Source organism: Saccopteryx leptura, chromosome 3, assembly GCF_036850995.1.
Source record: "Saccopteryx leptura isolate mSacLep1 chromosome 3, mSacLep1_pri_phased_curated, whole genome shotgun sequence".
Taxonomy (NCBI): domain Eukaryota; kingdom Metazoa; phylum Chordata; class Mammalia; order Chiroptera; family Emballonuridae; genus Saccopteryx; species Saccopteryx leptura.
The window spans coordinates 100,076,635-100,094,157 of NC_089505.1; the positions used below are offsets into that span (position 1 = coordinate 100,076,635).

Sequence of the window (17,523 nt, forward strand, 5' to 3'; positions counted from 1 at the left end):
TGCTTAAGTTTCTTAATCAGTGAGACTGTATCTTCATCTAGGAGTAACACCAGCAAGAGGATTCCATTTCCATGTGAGTGAAGACCTCACAACTTGCTCCTCATTTTATTTCCAGCACTGGACACAGTGACTACTGAACTCTGAATGGATGTATGAGTGAGCATCTACCACACACTAGTAACTCCCTGCACTAACCAGACCCCATCCCTCCTTTCCTACTCAAGGACACATGGGCCAGCAAAAATTTTATCAGTTTCTCCTCTCATATGTGGATCAATTCCATCAGCACGCAAGTATATCATATCTTTCTTCCTTAAAATTTAAACAAAATATATCTTGACTACACACCTTCCAGCTATTGTCCCATTTCTCTGCTACACTCTGTAGCAAAATTGTTCCAAAAAACCGTATGTACTTGCAATCTCAAATTCCTCATCTCCCACACAATTGAATCTTTTCCAAATCTTGCTTTACCATCCTTTCTGTCAAAGTCACAATGACATCCACATTGCCACAATCAAATGTCAATTCACAGTCATCACCCTGGAAAGTTTGATGTAACTGACTAGCACTTCTCCTGTGTAAATTTTCTTAACTTCTGAGACACCACATTCCTGCTTTTACTCACACCTCGCTGGCTTGTTCTTCTCAGTCCTCTTTGTTAGTTCCTCATCACCTCTCCAAACTCTAAATTGTAGAAGGGCTACAGGGATCAGATCTTAAACCTTTTATCTAAGCTACACACACTTTCTTGGTGACTGCATCCAAACTCATGGTTTTTAAATACCATATTCAACAGATGCTTATGTCTACCCACATTTACAATCTCTAGCCAAAACTCTCCCCTCAAATCCCCATTCATATGAGCAACTGATCATACAATAGCTAGACTTGGTGATCTAAGAGACAGCTAACTAGTAACATGTCCAGAACTGAACTATTTTTCAATCCTGCCAATTTGCTCTCCAATGCACCTTCCTCATTTTCATTATATGGCAACTCCATCTTTCCAGGTGCTCAGGCCAGAAGTCTTCAAGTCATCCTTGGCTCCTTTCTCTTTTTTTTTATTTTTTTAAATTCATTTTAGAAAGGAGAGAGAGAGGGAGAGAGACAGAGAGAGAGAGAGAGAGAGAGAGGAGAGAAAGACAGAGAGAGAGAGAAGGGGGAAGGAGCAGGAAGCATCAACTCCCATATGTGCCTTGACCGGGCAAGCCCAGGGTTTCGAACCGGCGACCTCAGCATTTCCAGGTCAACGCTTTATCCACTGCGCCACCACAGGTCAGGCGGCTCCTTTCTCTTATGTCTCCATATCCAAACTCATCAATAAAACAGTGTTGGATCTGTCTTCAAAATATCCAGAATTTGACCATTTCTCATGAGCTCCAGCTATACCAACCTGCATTCTCAACTCTATAAATAAACATTCATTAACAGGGCACAGCACTAAAAAAAAAAAAACTACTAATAAAAAGTGTCCTAAGAAACACACGAAGATAACTGATAATAATTTTAAAATACATTTTTAAAGAATATTTTTATATTCAAGAGTATCTGTGTCTAAATATTTTAAAGCTGGTCTGGGGAGTAAATTTTGCTTTATATAGTTTCTATTTAACAAAATGCAATGGTGCTTCATAATCACATTGTTCATCATCCAAACTTTCTCCCTACCCATTACAAATACATAGAAAAGCAAAGAAAGAGCACATGCGGTGGCACTATGAAATGATATATCTGACACAACTAAGTGAGGAAGATAAATATCAGACTAGAGTATATTTTCAGAACCAGACTGGTTTGCTTCATTAAGTATACCAAAGTAAAACACCTGTATTTCAGCAAAAGTAATTTAATGTTTCATTAATCACTTTATAGAAAGGATTCCTAAGAACGAGCTCATTGTACTCTACCGTTTGAATGTCAGGAGTCCAACTTACAGATTTTCCGAGAGAATATTCTCTAAAAGAAACATCTATGAATCTATGGTCAACGAAGTATCCAATATTTTAAGTCACCAGGGTCCAAGAATAGGCCAAAAATACTGTTTTATCTGAGAAATAGGAGGTGCTTCATTTCAAGATTAGTTTAACTTAGGACATTAAAAGAACTTAAAAAGGGCCCTGGCCGGTTGGCTCAGTGGTAGAGCGTCGGCCTGCCATGTGGATGTCCTGGGTTCAGTTCCCAGCCAGGGCACTAAGGAGAAGGGACCATCTGCTTCTCCACCCTTTCCCCTCTCCTTTCTCTCTATCTCTCTCCTCCCTTTCCGCAGCCAAGGCTCCATTGGAGGAAAGATGGCCGGGGCACTGAGGATGGCTTCATGGCCTCTGCCCGCCTCATGTGCTATGGCTCCAGTTGCAATGGAGCAACGCCCCAGATGGGTAGAGCATCACCCCCTAGTGGGCATGAGGTGGGAGGGGATCCCAGTCAGGCTCGTGTGGGAACCTGTCACTCTCTGCCTCCCTGCTTCTCACTTCAGGAAGAAAAAAAAAACTTAAAAAGGCTAAAACTAAACAGTTTTCAAAAACAAATTAAGCATCACTCCTTTTAAAGTTCTATAAGCTCCATTTTTAATCAACTAAAATGAAATAGAATTTTTTTTTATTAGTTGGTTGATCCCTGAGCCATTTGGGCTCCATACGAGCTATTCAGAGTATGCCTGTGTACACAGGTAATACTCCACCCCCAATCCAGAACCAACACAATCTGATGAATACCATAACATTTCTTCCTTTACTCACTTGGCATCAAGGCTTGGAAAAAGTTCTAGTTGTCTATTATCTATCCATCAAATACTTCAACAGTAATAGAGGAAGTCCTCCGAGACTCCGGAAGCAATCAACAGAAGCAAGCAGACAGCTCAACAAAGTCTTTGAGTATCTACTGGGGTTTTTTCATTATTCAGCTCTTTTTTACAATTTTACAAAAATAGCAGCTTTTCTTTATACATAATTCAATTCAGGTGCTACATAGTCATACACTTTTAGCTCTTTTACTGGTTCTGTAACACTTCCATTAGTTAATAAACCAAAGAATTAGATCTCAGTCTGCCATTTCCTCTGAAATCCCAAATAGAGTATCAGTGCTTACTCACTTTAAACAAATAACAGCTTATTATATATCCATAATCTTCATGGATGTTACATTTTTGTCAGTGGAAATAAATTAAAACAAAACTGTCTTCCCCAAACCGTTTTATAATACCATCTAAAAACTAAAAAGATACTATGACTAGACTATGTCTAAGAGCCAAGGCACACTAAAAACTCCATTCCTGAGCGTCGGCATGGCGTGCAGGAGTCCCGGGTTCGATTCCCGGCCAGGGCACACAGGAGAAGCGCCCATTTGCTTCTCCACCCCTCCCCCTCTCCTTCCTCTCTGTCTCTCTCTTCCCCTCCCGCAGCCAAGGCTCCACTGGAGCAAAGTTGGCCGGGGCGCTGAGGATGGCTCTGTGGCCTCTGCCTCAGGTGCTAGAATGGCTCTGGTTGCAACAGAGTGATGCCCCAGATGGGCAGAACATCGCCCCCTGGTGGGCATGCCGGTGGATCCTGGTTGGGCGCATGCGGGAGTCAGTCTGACTGCTTCCCCGTTTCCAACTTCGAAAAAATACAATAAACAAACAAACAAACAAACAAACTCCATTCCAAAATGAATGCCTAACATTCTTGTGTATTTCTCAACTCAAGAATTGCTTAGTAACAGCATCTGCTAATAAGTGTTCATATATAAAATTAATTTACAGTCGATTTTATCCAAAGACAAAACCTCACAGTTTTCCCATAACTTAATTTCAATATTATCCGCTTCAGGCCTTGACCCTAATTTCAATCAAGAGCTAGAAATTTTTAAAGGCCCTAATTCAGTGGTAGTCAACCTGGTCCCTACCGCCCACTAGTGGGTATTCCAGCTTTCATGGTGGGCGGTAGCGGAAAAACCAAAGTACAAATAAAAAGATAGATTTAACTATAGTAAGTTGTTTTATAAAGATTTAGTCTGCCAAACTTAGTGAAAATCCAACATAAAGTACTTGGTAAGTAATTATTATTATATGCTTTAACTTGCTGTAACTCTGCTTTATAAATTTTATAAAGTAAAGTTACTTCCCTACTTTATAAATCACCATTACTGTGGAACTGGTGGGCAGTTAGAAAATTTTACTACTAACAGAGATACAAAAGTGGGTGCTAGGTATAAAAAGGTTGACTACCACTGCTCTAATCAAGCAAAAGAACAAAAACACCAAGTCTCACAGTATCAAAAATGACACTAATTATAACCAACTTATTAAAAACGACCAGCCACCCAATGTATTAAAAATCTATTATTCTTGCTGTGCACCTTAAACTAATATAAAATATTGACTATCAACTATAACTTAAAAAGAAAAATAAAAACCACCCATTTTTCTAATTTCCCAAAACTTTTTTTTTTTTTAGGTGAGTGAATGGGAGATAGTAAAGCAGATTCTCACATGTGCCTCAACCAGGACCCACCTGGCAACCCCATCTGGGGCCTATACTCAAGTACCAAGCTATCCTTAGTGCCTGGGGCTACGCTCAAACCAATGGAACCACTGGCTGTGTGAGGAGAGGGAGGAGAGAGGGAGGAGCGGGGAGGTGTGGGAGTTGGGGGTAGAAGCAGATAGTTGCTTCCTCTGTGTGCCCTGACCAGGAACTTAAACCTGGGACATCCATATGCCGGACCAATGCTCTATCCACTGAGCCCCTAGCCAGGGCCTAATTTCCCAAAACTTTAATTTTTCACAAGCATAGGTCAAATCTCAAAATCTAAATTTATGGGTAGAATCCAAAATTTTATACTGCGATTGTGTTGTAATAAATTCCTTGACAGGAGTGGCTTAAGCTGTTAATCTCACATAGGGATTTGCTACAACAGTATCATACAACAGTATGTAATGATATCTAATATACAGAAAGCTGCATCTTTCTCCTAAAGAGGCACTGTACTGGCCTGACCAGGGAGTGGCGCAGTGGATAGAGCATCTGACTGGGATGCCAAGGACCCAGGTTCGATACCCCTAGGTTGCCAGCTTGAGCGCGGGCTCATCTGGTTTGAGCAAAAAGCTCACTGGCTTGGACCCAAGGTCGCTGGCTCAAGCAAGGGGTTACTCGATCTGCTGAAGGCCCGCAGTCAAGGCACACATGAGAAAGCAATCAATGAACAACTAAGGTGCTGCAATGCGCAACGAAAAACTAATGATTGATACTTTCTGTCTGTCTGTCTGTCCTAGTCTATCCCTCTCTCTGTCTCTGTAAAAAAATAAATAAATAAATAAATAAAAGGAAAGTCTTAATTAAAAAAAGGCACTGTACTGTAAGAGAATGATAACATGTTTTACAAATACTGTACCAACTATTTGTTTCTAATTGGATACTATTTAAAAATAGTTTATTAAATTGTTCAAATGCTTCCAGTGAAATCTTAAGAGTACTAGCAAAACTCCTCTTATCTATATAAAGCAAAGATAAAACAAGTCTCCATTAATGAAACTAATCTAATGGGCTAAAAAAATGGTCATTTCTATAATTATGAAATATATACAACAAATTAAACTTACGCCAGACTATATTGAGCATTGTGAAGAACAGTATTATACACTTAATTTTTATTCCTAAGGATTTTAATTATTTATTTTTAAGGAGTATTTATTCATTTTAGAGAGGAGAGGGAAGGAGACGGAGAGACAGAGAAAGAAAGAGAAAAAGGTATGTGTGTGGGAGAACCAGGAAGCCTCAACTCATAGCTGCTTCCCAGTATGTGCCTTCATCAGGCAAACCCAGGATATCTAACTGGTGACCTCAGTGTTCCAGGTCAACACTCTGTCCACTGCGCCACCACAGCTCAGGGATTTTGTAACTAGTTGAAGAAATAAGACTAAGGTAAATGTAATAATTCGTAAACACTAACATGGATTATCACATGCTCAATGGTATACTAGATAACTTTTTCTGTATTCTCCTCTTGGAGGTGTTCTAGGCTGCCTCAAGAACAAAAAAAAGACAAAGGAGCAATTCTATTTCAATCATTTCATATGAGGGTTTAAGGCAAGGAAAAAAAAATCCTGATACAATCCTGAACAAAGTCTAAAACCATAGAACCCTGGCCGGGTTGCTCAGTGGATAGAGCGTTGTCCCTGTGAGCCAAGTCTCAGGTTCAAGCCCTAGTCAAGGCACATATGAGAAGCAACCAATGAGTGCACAACTAAATGAAATACCTAAATGGAACAGCTAAGTGGAACAATGAGTTGATGTGTCCCTCTTTCTTTTTCTCCCTTGCCCCTCCCCCCTCTCCCTTTTATTCTCCCTCTCAAATCAATGAAAAAGTTTTTAAAAAGAAAAAAATTACAAAAAAATAAAAATAAAACCATTAGAAAAAAATACAATATGCTATAGGATAGGAGTTCAAGTAAGAAAATTGTACTATATTTTATATTTCTATATTGTTTAAAAATAAAATATAAATGTAGATTTGAAAGAGCTCACTACATGAGCAGAACATTAAAGATAAAGGATACCAGGGATAAAGGATACCAGGGAGGGGATCAACGGAAGACAAAAGTAGGAAAAAAAACCGGCCAAATTATTACTCACTTGTACACTACATTTAAATGACACTTGCTCCTATAAGAAATGTAGATGGCTTAGAGTCCCAATTCCAACTCTATCATTATATATAACATTAGGTTATATATATACTTAATGGAGTTATAGGCAAATTAACTTTCTAAAAACACATCACATTTTTGTTACAAGGAACAGGGAAAGGATTATTAAAAAATCAACATAAGGCCCTGGCCGGTTGGCTCAGCGGTAGAGCGTCGGCCTAGCGTGCGGAGGACCCAGGTTCGATTCCCGGCCAGGGCACACAGGAGAAGCACCCATTTGCTTCTCCACCCTTCCGCCGCGCCTTCCTCTCTGTCTCTGTCTTCCCCTCCCGCAGCCAAGGCTCCATTGGAGCAAAGATAGCCCGGGCGCTGGGGATGGCTCTGTGGCCTCTGCCTCAGGCGCTAGAGTGGCTCTGGTCGCAACATGGAGACGCCCAGGATGGGCAGAGCATCGCCCCCTGGTGGGCAGAGCGTCGCCCCTGGTGGGCGTGCCGGGTGGATCCCGGTCGGGCGCATGCGGGAGTCTGTCTGACTGTCTCTCCCTGTTTCCAGCTTCAGAAAAATGAAAAAAAAAAAAAAAAAAAAAAAAAAAAAAATCAACATAAGCTGATTCCAGGCTACCATTTCATATTTACGTACCACATTATATAATTTAGTTTTAGAGACTCCAAACAATCATATGTAGCTGATTCAGGAATCATGAAAAATAAAAATGCTTAGAACTCCTTTAATAATGCTAAATATAAATAGAATATTAACTGTATAATGTTTAAGAGAAATTCAGAGCCCTGGCTGGTTGGCTCAGTGATAAGAGCATCGGCCAAGCATGTGGATGTCCTGGGTTCGATTCCCAGACAGGTCACAGAGAAGTGACCATCTGCTTCTCCACCCTTCCTCCCCTATCTTTCTTTCTCTCTCTTCCCCTCCCATGCCATGGCTTGACTGGTTCAAGTGCGTTGGCCCTGGGTGCTAAAGATGGCTCCCTGGAGCCTCCACCATCAGGTGCTAAAAATAGCTTGGTTGCAAGCATGACCCAAAATGGCCACAGCCTTGGCCTCAGACAGGGGTTGCCAGGTGGATCCCAGGTGGGCACATGCGGGAGTCTGTCTATCTCCCCTCCTCTCACTTGGAAAAGAAAAAAAAAAAGTTCAGGAAACAAAGACCTATGGATATAAACTCTATTCTATATACAAAGAATACAACTAGAATTAGTTCTTATACAGACCTAAAAAATTACATTAAATAGTCATGTCTTTGTTTATTTACAAATTAGAATAATCTTTGCTATGGCCACCTGAAGAGTTAAGTTTTAACTCTTAGGAAGGTATCATTGATAATAATTTTAGTAAGATGTTACTATTTCCTTTCCAGCTATTCAAATGGAAGTTTGAGTTAACTCTGAAAATTTCTTAGACTTCTAAAGTAATTGGAGATACATATCAATACCACCGATGGAAGCCACTGCCCCATCACTTTGTTTTAAAGAAAATCCCATAAAATTCTCCTTTAATCTAGTTTAAATTTTAAATTAAAAAGCCACAGTTTTAGTAGCCAAAGAAAAAAACTGTAACCAATTATTCAAAAACTGTGTCTACTACATTCCTGACATTATGCTAGGCACTAAATATGAACAGTGAAACAATCAATCTGTAAAGGCCCCTGCTGTAGCATAGCTTATATTTTGGCACATAGTCTTCTTTCAAAGGATTAGGATAGACTAGCATTAAGAGATATGAAGAAACCTTTATGAAATAAATCTCTTAATGCTACTGAATACTCCCTATGAGATGGAAGGACGAGTCTGGACGAAGGACAAGCACTATACAAAATTAGGTATAAAACAAAACTAAAACCAGAATATAGAAATAAATCGTTTATCCTTAATAACCTCACCTCAAGCACCTAAAATGGCGTGTTGCTAGTTGCATAGTTTTAGCAACCAGTTCTACATTCTCTTACAAAGTGTTTGGGTATCTACCAGTCACATAATTATCTTTGCTTATGATGACAGCAAAATACAGATGGATATCCAAAACAGTAATAGCTCAACCTTGAAAACAATCAAGTATTTTTTTCTAATCACATAACAGATAGAATAGTCTACAAACTGGAAAGATTCGGCAAACAGCTGAACACTTACTTCTGTTCCAATTCCAGGTTGCATGCCAGAGTATACGCTGTCTGGTGGAGGACCACCATACTTCCTCTGTCCTGTGGTCACATCCAGAGTATAACCAGTCCTCTCAAGCAAGGCCTAAAGATAATTAAACATCTGTTTATGTTTATACTTAAATATTAAATATTACACAAAAACCAGTATATTAGTATTTTATAAAAGGCACCCTAAATTCTTTAGGCTATGTTTCTAACTAGAGTACTTTTTTTTTTTTTTTTTTTAATTTATTTATTTTTTACAGAGAGAGGGATAGATAGGGACAGACAGACCGGAAAGGAGAGGGATGAGAAGCATCAATCATCAGTTTTTCATTGGGACTCCTTAGTTGTTCATTGATTGCTTTCTCGTATGTGCCTTGACAACAGGCCTTCAGCAGACCGAGTAACCCTCTGCTCGAGCCAGCGACCTTGGGTCCAAGCTGGCGAGCTCGGGGTCTCGAACCTGGGTCCTTCCGCATCCCAGTCCAACGCTCCATCCACTGCGCCCACCGCCTGGTCAGGCTAACTAGAGTACTTTTTATTTATTTATTTTTTCACAGAGACAAAGAGAGTCAGAGAGAGGGACAGATAGGGACAGACAGACAGGAACGGAGAGAGATGAGAAGCATCAATCATCAGTTTTTCGTTGCGACACCTTAGTTGTTCATTGATTGCTTTCTCATGTGTGCCTTGACCGCGGGCCTTCAGCAGACCGAGTAACCCCTTGCTTGAGCCAGCGACCTTGGGTCCAAGCTGGTGAGCTTTTGCTCAAACAAGATGAGCCTGTGCTCAAGCTGGCGACCTCGGGGTCTCGAACCTGGGTCCTCGGCAACCCAGTCCAAGGCTCTATCCATTGCGCCACCGCCTGGTCAGACTAACTAGATTTTTTTTAAAAAGGACAAAATTCACACTGGTTTTCCTCACATGTTGCTCCCACTTTATTTTACTTCTTTTCCATACACCTGATGGAAAGAGTTATAGGCAAATTAACTCTGTAAGGACACACCACTTTCTCATTATGAGAACAGAAAAAAGGGAAAAGGACTATTAAAAATTCAACATAAGCTGATCCCAGGCTGCAAATTCATATTTATATACCACAGTATCCTCATCTGCACCCCCTCAACTTCAATTAGACCCTTTCTTACTTGTTCCCTTTACATACCATGTTTATAACCAACAATGATTCTTTTCAAATCAAGTATATTCTCTACCCTTAAAAAAAAATAATAAATCAGGCCCTGGTCGGCTTGCTCAGTGGATAGAGCATCGGCCAACATGTAGATGTCCCAGGTTCCATCCTGGATCAGGGCACACATGAGAAGCGACCATCTGATTCTCATCCTCTTCCTCTCCCCAATCTCTCCCTCTTCCCTTTGCCGAACCAGTGACTCAACTGGTTCAAGTGTTGCCCTCAGGCACTGAGGATAGCTCAGCTGAGCAATGGACCCAGACAGGGTTGCTGGGGCCACACATGGCCCCAGGTCAGGGCTCATGTGAGAGTCTGCCTATCTCCCCTCCTCTCACTTAAAAAAAAAAAAAAAAAAAAAATCAAACCTTACCTCTCATGCAGTTTGCCTCATTTCCTATGTACTTCTCATATCTTTACTACTATTTCTATTGTAGTCAACTTTTTCCTCTTCTTTTCCAAGTGACAGGAGGGGAGATAGACAGACTCTCACAGCGCCCTGACAGGGATCCAACCCGACTGGATGCATGCAACTGAGATATTTTTAGCACCCAAGACAGAAGCTCCATGGAGCTATCCTCAGTGCCTGGGACCAATGTGCTAGAATCAATGAGCCACAGCTACAGGATGGGGAGGGGGAAAGGGGGGAAAAGGTAGAAGGGGAGAGAAAAAGGAGAAGGAGAGGTGGAGAAGCAGATGGTCACTTCTCCTGTGTGCCCTGACCTGAAATCGAACCCAGGACATCCACACGCCAGGCTAATGCTCTACCAATGAACCAACCGACCAGGGCCTGTATGCAAATAATTTAACCTGTTTCATTCGGTCCATTTGTTTTATATTCCAGTTATACCAAAAGCTCTTTAAGATCCAAGCAATTTCTCATACAGCACACACTCAAAATATGTATTTGACAATTACTAAATGAACATACTCAGGTTTCAAAAACAAACAAAACCTCACGTTTCCTAATTTCCAACCTTCCTCATATTATATTATATTAAATATTAAGGGGAATCACAGGAAAAAAGATAATGCTCTTGCTCTCAAAGGTTTGTGCTTACATGAAAGATCTACAGAACAAAGACACAATGGGGAAAAAAGAAATGCAATGTACCTAGAAAGAGGAATTTTACACTTTAGGTTTTTAAAACTATACAATGTCAGGACAAGATTTTAGAAACCACCGAGTACACTGGTATTCAAAATTATCTTTGGAGGTGCTCACTTCGGCAGCACATATACTAAAATTGGAACAATACAGAGAAGATTAGCATGGCCCCTGCACGAGGATGACACGCAAAATTATCTTTGGAGAAAACCTGGGATACCAGTTACCTTACTAGGGGTCTCAAACTCGCGGCCGTGCGGCCCGCCCACCAATTTTGTGCGGCCCGCAGACTAATCAAACTTCGTGGATTAATCTGCGGGCCAGTCTGCAGCCACACAAAATTGGTGGGCGGGCCGCGAGTTTGAGACCTCTGCTAGACCCTCCATTCTTTTACCTTGACTCAAACAGAGCTGCTCTACTTTTAAACATAGAAATACATGTAACATGTAAAACACACATAATATATATATTTACACATGATGGCATCTGCATAGCATACATCTTACCAAGGAACAAAATGTCAGCTTTAGAGAAATAATATAGGCCAATTCAATAAAGAGTAATAAGATTTTAAAACAGCCTGACCAGGTGGTGGCGCAGTGGATAGAGCGTCGGACTGGGATGCGGAAGGACCCAGGTTCGAGACCCCAAGGTCGCCAGCTTGAGCGCGGGCTCATCTGGCTTGAGCAAAGAGCTCACCAGCTTGGACCCAAGGTCGCTGGCTCCAGCAGAGGGTTACTCGGTCTACTGAAGGCCCACGGTCAAGGCACATGTGAGAAAGCAATCAATGAACAACTAAGAAGTCACAACACGCAACGAGAAACTGATGATTGATGCTTCTCATCTGTCTCCGTTTCTGTCTGTCTGTCCCTGTCTATCTCTGCCTCTGTAAAAAAATAAAAATAAAAAAAATTTTAAAAAGATTTTAAAACAAACACTCCTCTCCACTTTAAAATGAATCAAGTCTTTTAAAAAGAAATTGCCTATTCAAGGCACATATGGAAGTTGATGCTTCCTATTCCTTCCTCTTTCTCTCTAAAATGAATAAAGTAAAAAGAAACAAAAAAAACTCCCACTATTACATCAAATAGAATTTTTACATATTTAATTATTTAAAAAATATAAGAGCCTGACCAAGCGGTGGCGCAGTGGATAGAGTGTACGTAGGAATGGGATGCAGAGGACCCAGGTTCGAGATCCCAAGGTCGCCAGCTTGAGCGCGGGCTCATCTGGTTTGAGCAAAGCTCACCAGCTTGGACCCAGGGTTGCTGGCTTGAGCAAGGGGTTACTCGGTCTGCTGAAGGCCCGCAGTCAAGGCACATATGAGAAAGCAATCAATGAACAACTAAGGTGTTGCAATGAAAAACTGATGACTGATGCTTCTCATCTCTCTCCATTCCTGTCTGTCTGTCCCTATCTATCCCTATCTCTCTATCTCTGTAAAAAAAAAAAAAGGTAAAAAAATATATATAGAAGAATGGGGTTATGCCATTTTACAGATGAGGGAAAAAAGGTACAAAGAATTGCTATATAAGCTAGTTATATGGCAGAAACTACTATTTATATTTCCTATCTATAAAAAACTGTATAACTTCAACATTAAATAACTATTTCAAAATGAAAAGTCTAAACCCTGGCCAGATAGCTCGGTTGGTTGGGAGCACTGTCCCAAAGAACAGAGGCTGCCAGTTCAATCCCTGTGTGTGCTCAGGGCACACACAGGAACAAATCGACATTTCTGTCTCTCTCCTTTCCTCTATCTAAAAAATAAAAAAAATTTAAATTAAAGAATGAAAAGTCTACCACTGCAGCAAAATATCCATGCTCATTTAACAAAGGAATGAGGTTCATTAGTCTTTTACCAAATGCCCTGTATTTACCTTTCACAGCACTTTATCTAAATAGCAATAATAATGGCTCATAGTTATACAGGTTTTGCTACATTACAGGTACTATTACAAGCACTTCCTCACAAATCTATGTAGTAGGCACTATTTCCATTTCCAGTTTATAAATAAACTGATGTCAATAAAAATTCAAAAAGAAGAAAATGGCTACAAAATCACTGTTTTACAAAAGAAAAGAAAAAGAAACAAAGTGCTTGGAAAGAAAATGAACCAGAGACATAACTGGATCAATCCAGAAAAGTATTATAAAAAGCATCAATAGCCTGACCAGGTGGTGGCACAGTGGATAAAGCGTCGGACTGGGATGCAGAGGACCCAGGTTCAAGACCCCAAGGTCACCAGCTTGAAGGCAGGTTCATCTGGTTTGAGCAAAGCTCACCAGCTTGGACCCAAGGTCGCTGGCTCAAGCAAGGGGTTACTCGGTCTGCTGTAGCCCCATATGTGCCTTGAGAAAGCAATCAATGAACAACTAAGGTGTCGTAACATGCAACAAAAACTAATGACTGATGTTTCTCATCTCTCTGATCCTGTCTGTCTGTCCCTGTTTATCCCTCTCTCTGACCCTCTGTCTCTGTAAAAAAATAAAATAAAATATATTAAAAAAAAAAAAAAAGCACCGCCTGACCTGTGGTGGCGCAGTGGATAAAGTGTCAACCTGGAAACACTAAGGTTGCCGGTTCAAAACCCTGGGCTTGCCTGGTCAAGGCACATAATGGGAGTTGATGCTTTCTGCTGCTCCCCCCTTCTCTCTCTCTCTCTCTCCCCTCTCTATAATGAATAAATTAAATCTTTAAAAAAAAAAAAAAAAAAAGCACCAATAAATATATAGCATTCAGAGAAGACAAGATGACGCTGGAGTAGGCAGACGTACCAACATCTACCTCCCAGAACCAAAGTGGATTACAAACTAATTTTAAGAACTATCATCTGGAAAAACCAACTTTGGACTAAACGAAGAGGACTCTTTAAACCAAGGAACACTGAAGAAGCCACACCGAGACTGCTTAGTGTATCCCAAGGTTCTCTTTACCAAGCCACAGTTGCAGAGCTCCAGGGATAAGCACCCTGGTCTATCTCTCCAGGCAGAGGAGAACAGAAGCTCCATATCCACATATGCTGCAGTTGGCTGTTCCAGGCTACCTGAATCATTACCAGCTAGAAGCAGCAGTCATTGGGACTTGGATGTGAGCTGCAAAGTATAGAATTGTGACAATTCCAGTGCCATGCGGACTTTTCCTGGACTCCTGCTCCTTGTGGCAGCTCCTAACAGACTGAACTGTGGTTGGGTTGCATTTTTCAGGGATTTGGCATGGTGTTGGGGCCAACTTGGACTTGGTGAACATGTTAAGGACACTACTCTTTTATGGATTCTTGCTGTATTGGCCAAGAGTTTGCTTAAAGGCTTTAATCACTGTAAAAAAAAAATAGAAGACTAGATAAAGAAGATGTGGCACATATACACCATGGTATACTATTCAGCCATAAGAAATGATGACATCGGATCACTTACAACAAAATGGTGGGATCTTGATAACATTATACGGAGTGAAATAAGTAAATCAGAAAAAAACAAGAACTGCAGGATTCCATACATTGGTGGGACATAAAAACGAGACTATGAGACATGGACAAGAGTGTGGTGGTGCCCTGGCCGGTTGGCTCAGCGGTAGAGCGTCGGCCTAGCGTGCGGAGGACCCGGGTTCGATTCCCGGCCAGGGCACACAGGAGAAGCGCCCATTTGCTTCTCCACCCCTCCGCCGCGCTTTCCCTCTCTGTCTCTCTCTTCCCCTCCCGCAGCCAAGGCTCCATTGGAGCAAAGATGGCCCGGGCGCTGGGGATGGCTCTGTGGCCTCTGCCCCAGGCGCTAGAGTGGCTCTGGTCGCAACATGGCGACGCCCAGGATGGGCAGAGCATCGCCCCCTGGTGGGCAGAGCATCACCCCTGGTGGGCGTGCCGGGTGGATCCCGGTCGGGCGCATGCGGGAGTCTGTCTGACTGTCTCTCCCTGTTTCCAGCTTCAGAAAAATGAAAAGAGTGTGGTGGTTACAGGGGGTGGGGGGAGGGAAGGAGGGAGAGCGGGAAGGGGAGGGGTACAAAGAAAACTAGATAGAAGGTGACAGAGGACAATCTCTCTTTGGGTGATGGGTATGCAACTGAGTTGAATGACAAGATAACCTGGACATGTTTTCTTTGAATATATGTACCCTGGTTTATTGATGTCACCCCATTAAAATAAAAATTTATTTATTAAAAAAAAAAAAAAAATTCACAGCCTGAAGAACAAGAAATGAGATTCTGAATTGGGGTTTTTCACTAAACATACAATTCAATGTTTGCCTCCAAAATTCTTATATAATTTCCCCTATATTATTTCTTTTCTAAACACTATTTTTTTTAATAAAGTAGAACTACAAAATCTTTCTAGATAATAAGAAGCATTTGATCTCATCATTAAGTTTTACCTTGATTTTTGCTTCATCGGGTCCCTTTGTAGACTCTTGCACCTTGCTCCCCTGTTTCTCCCTTTGCCTGTAGGTCTTCATAACTCCACATAAAAATGCACTTTTGTTCTGTAATAGGTAAATAATTCGATAAAAAATTACTAGAAATCACTGAAGGGTCAAATATGCAATTAAATTTAATTTCAGGGGACTAGAATTTTAACAAATTTACTTATTTTTTCACTCAATAAATATTTGCTGACTGGTTATTGGAGCAGAAAGCAGGGCAGTCTTCCATTTGTTGATATTTAAATATATCTGGACTATCTTTGCCACATGGTCTGAAATGATTTCTCCTACCTACATTATTTCCCTTCAAGATAGTAAAACAGAATCAAATGGCCCAAAGATGTTTAAAATCTAAGTAATTTAAACACGTAAAAAACTAATAATTAGTAAACTTTTAAGTTTTTATAGTAACTTACTACAAAGGAATGGGGGGAGATTTTTACTTTATACTTGTGTTTTGGAAAACTTTGCCATAAGCAGACCTTTTTCCCCTCTAAACTAAATTTTAAAAGAAATAGAGGTAACCACAGGCCCTGGCCGGTTGGCTCAGTGGTAGAGCATCGGCCTGACGTGCAGGAGTCTCGGGTTCAATTCCCGGCCAGGGCACACAGGAGAGGCACCCATCTGCTTCTCCACCCCTTCCCCTCTCCTTCCTCTCTGTCTCTCTCTTCCTCTCCTGCAGCCAAGGCTCCACTGGAGCAAAGTTGGCCCGGGCTCTGTGGTCTCTGCCTCAGGCGCTAGAATGGCTCTGGTTGCAGCAGAGCGAAGCCCTGGATGGGCAGAGTATCGCCCAGTGGTGGGCGTGCCGGGTGGATCCTGGTCGGGCACATGCGGGAGTCTGTCTGACTGTATCCCCGTTTCCAGCTTCAGAAAAATACAAAAAAAAAAAGAGAAAGAAATAGAGGTAACCACAAACAAACAAATACCACTTCTCCACAGAAAAAAAGTAACAGTAAAATAATCTCAGGTCATTAGTTGTTCAGACATTTCTGAATGGCCTTACCTGAACATGTGATAAGTCACTTTCCTTGAACTGTTGTAGTACAGACAGAGCTCCTTCTTCATTAAATTCCCTGAGAGCATCGATTGCTCTTTCATCAAGATCGACATAAGCTACCAATCCTACAAATTAAATTGAAAAGAGGGAACATTATTGCAAAAGGGATCATCTAAACTGTGCTATCAATGTTTAATCAAAAAACGTATGCAGTATTATCACTAACAAACTACATTTTCATTTACTATAGGCATATAGGCAGCTATAAAACTACTACCTAGAAAGGTTAAGAGCACAAATACGAAAATAAAAGATAGTATGTCAACTATAAACATGAATTTCAATCCCATCACCTCACAAAAAAACAAAACTCCTAACCAATTTTCCACTCCTCAGAAGGTTTAAGTCTTGGAAGTTAAATCTGATGTATACACTATACTACAGATTGAACATTAATATAACACATTCTCGTTTGTTAGAGTGGTAAGAATACACTCTATTTCCCAAGGATCAACCCTCAAATTATATGGACTGCTGTAGTTGTTGCTAACCACACAAGAAGTGGGGGAAAAAGAAAGAACCACTTTTACTAAATAATTCTTTCGCTCTCCAAATGTCAAAAGTTTTTCCTCCTTATCATCAAAGATAACAGAAACATTTGTTTATCAAAGCACCTACTTTGCTGCAGTCAGAATGTGGAAAGGCATAATTTTAAACTTTTCTACAAATGCAAGTGCAGCTTGATCAATCAATTCTGAAATTCATATTTTTAAGCATTTTTTGTTCTTCTGAAGGGTCAAGCTGAGATTTAAAAGATGCTGTAGCATTAATGACTGTCAACAATGACAATCTTTTTCAAATAGCATTAAGAACTTTACTATCAACTTAAAAGTAAATACATATAGAAAATACATACTGCATTCTATGTATGTTGTATATATATTTAACTGCACACAGAACATCTAGTAAGTTTAAAATATAATTACTTCCATCTAAGTGTTATATTTCTCTCCATATATAAGGAATATATTTCAGAA

The 17,523-nt window shown here is 40.6% G+C and overlaps 1 protein-coding gene and 1 pseudogene across 2 annotated transcripts in view; one reads left to right on the forward strand and one right to left on the reverse strand.

Annotated features, from left to right (window-relative positions):
- The window catches only part of HNRNPR (heterogeneous nuclear ribonucleoprotein R), a 46,513-nt gene that overhangs the window by 24,196 nt on the left and 4,794 nt on the right, over window positions 1-17,523 (reverse strand). For both annotated transcript variants that reach the window (XM_066375398.1, XM_066375399.1), the window contains 3 exons: window positions 16,493-16,611; window positions 15,442-15,549; window positions 8,763-8,876 (listed from right to left, as the gene is read on the reverse strand). In XM_066375398.1, the coding sequence (XP_066231495.1) occupies window positions 8,763-8,876; window positions 15,442-15,549; window positions 16,493-16,611 (341 nt within the window). The remainder of the gene's footprint in view (window positions 1-8,762; window positions 8,877-15,441; window positions 15,550-16,492; window positions 16,612-17,523) is intronic.
- Window positions 11,183-11,275, forward strand: LOC136401945 (U6 spliceosomal RNA; annotated as a pseudogene).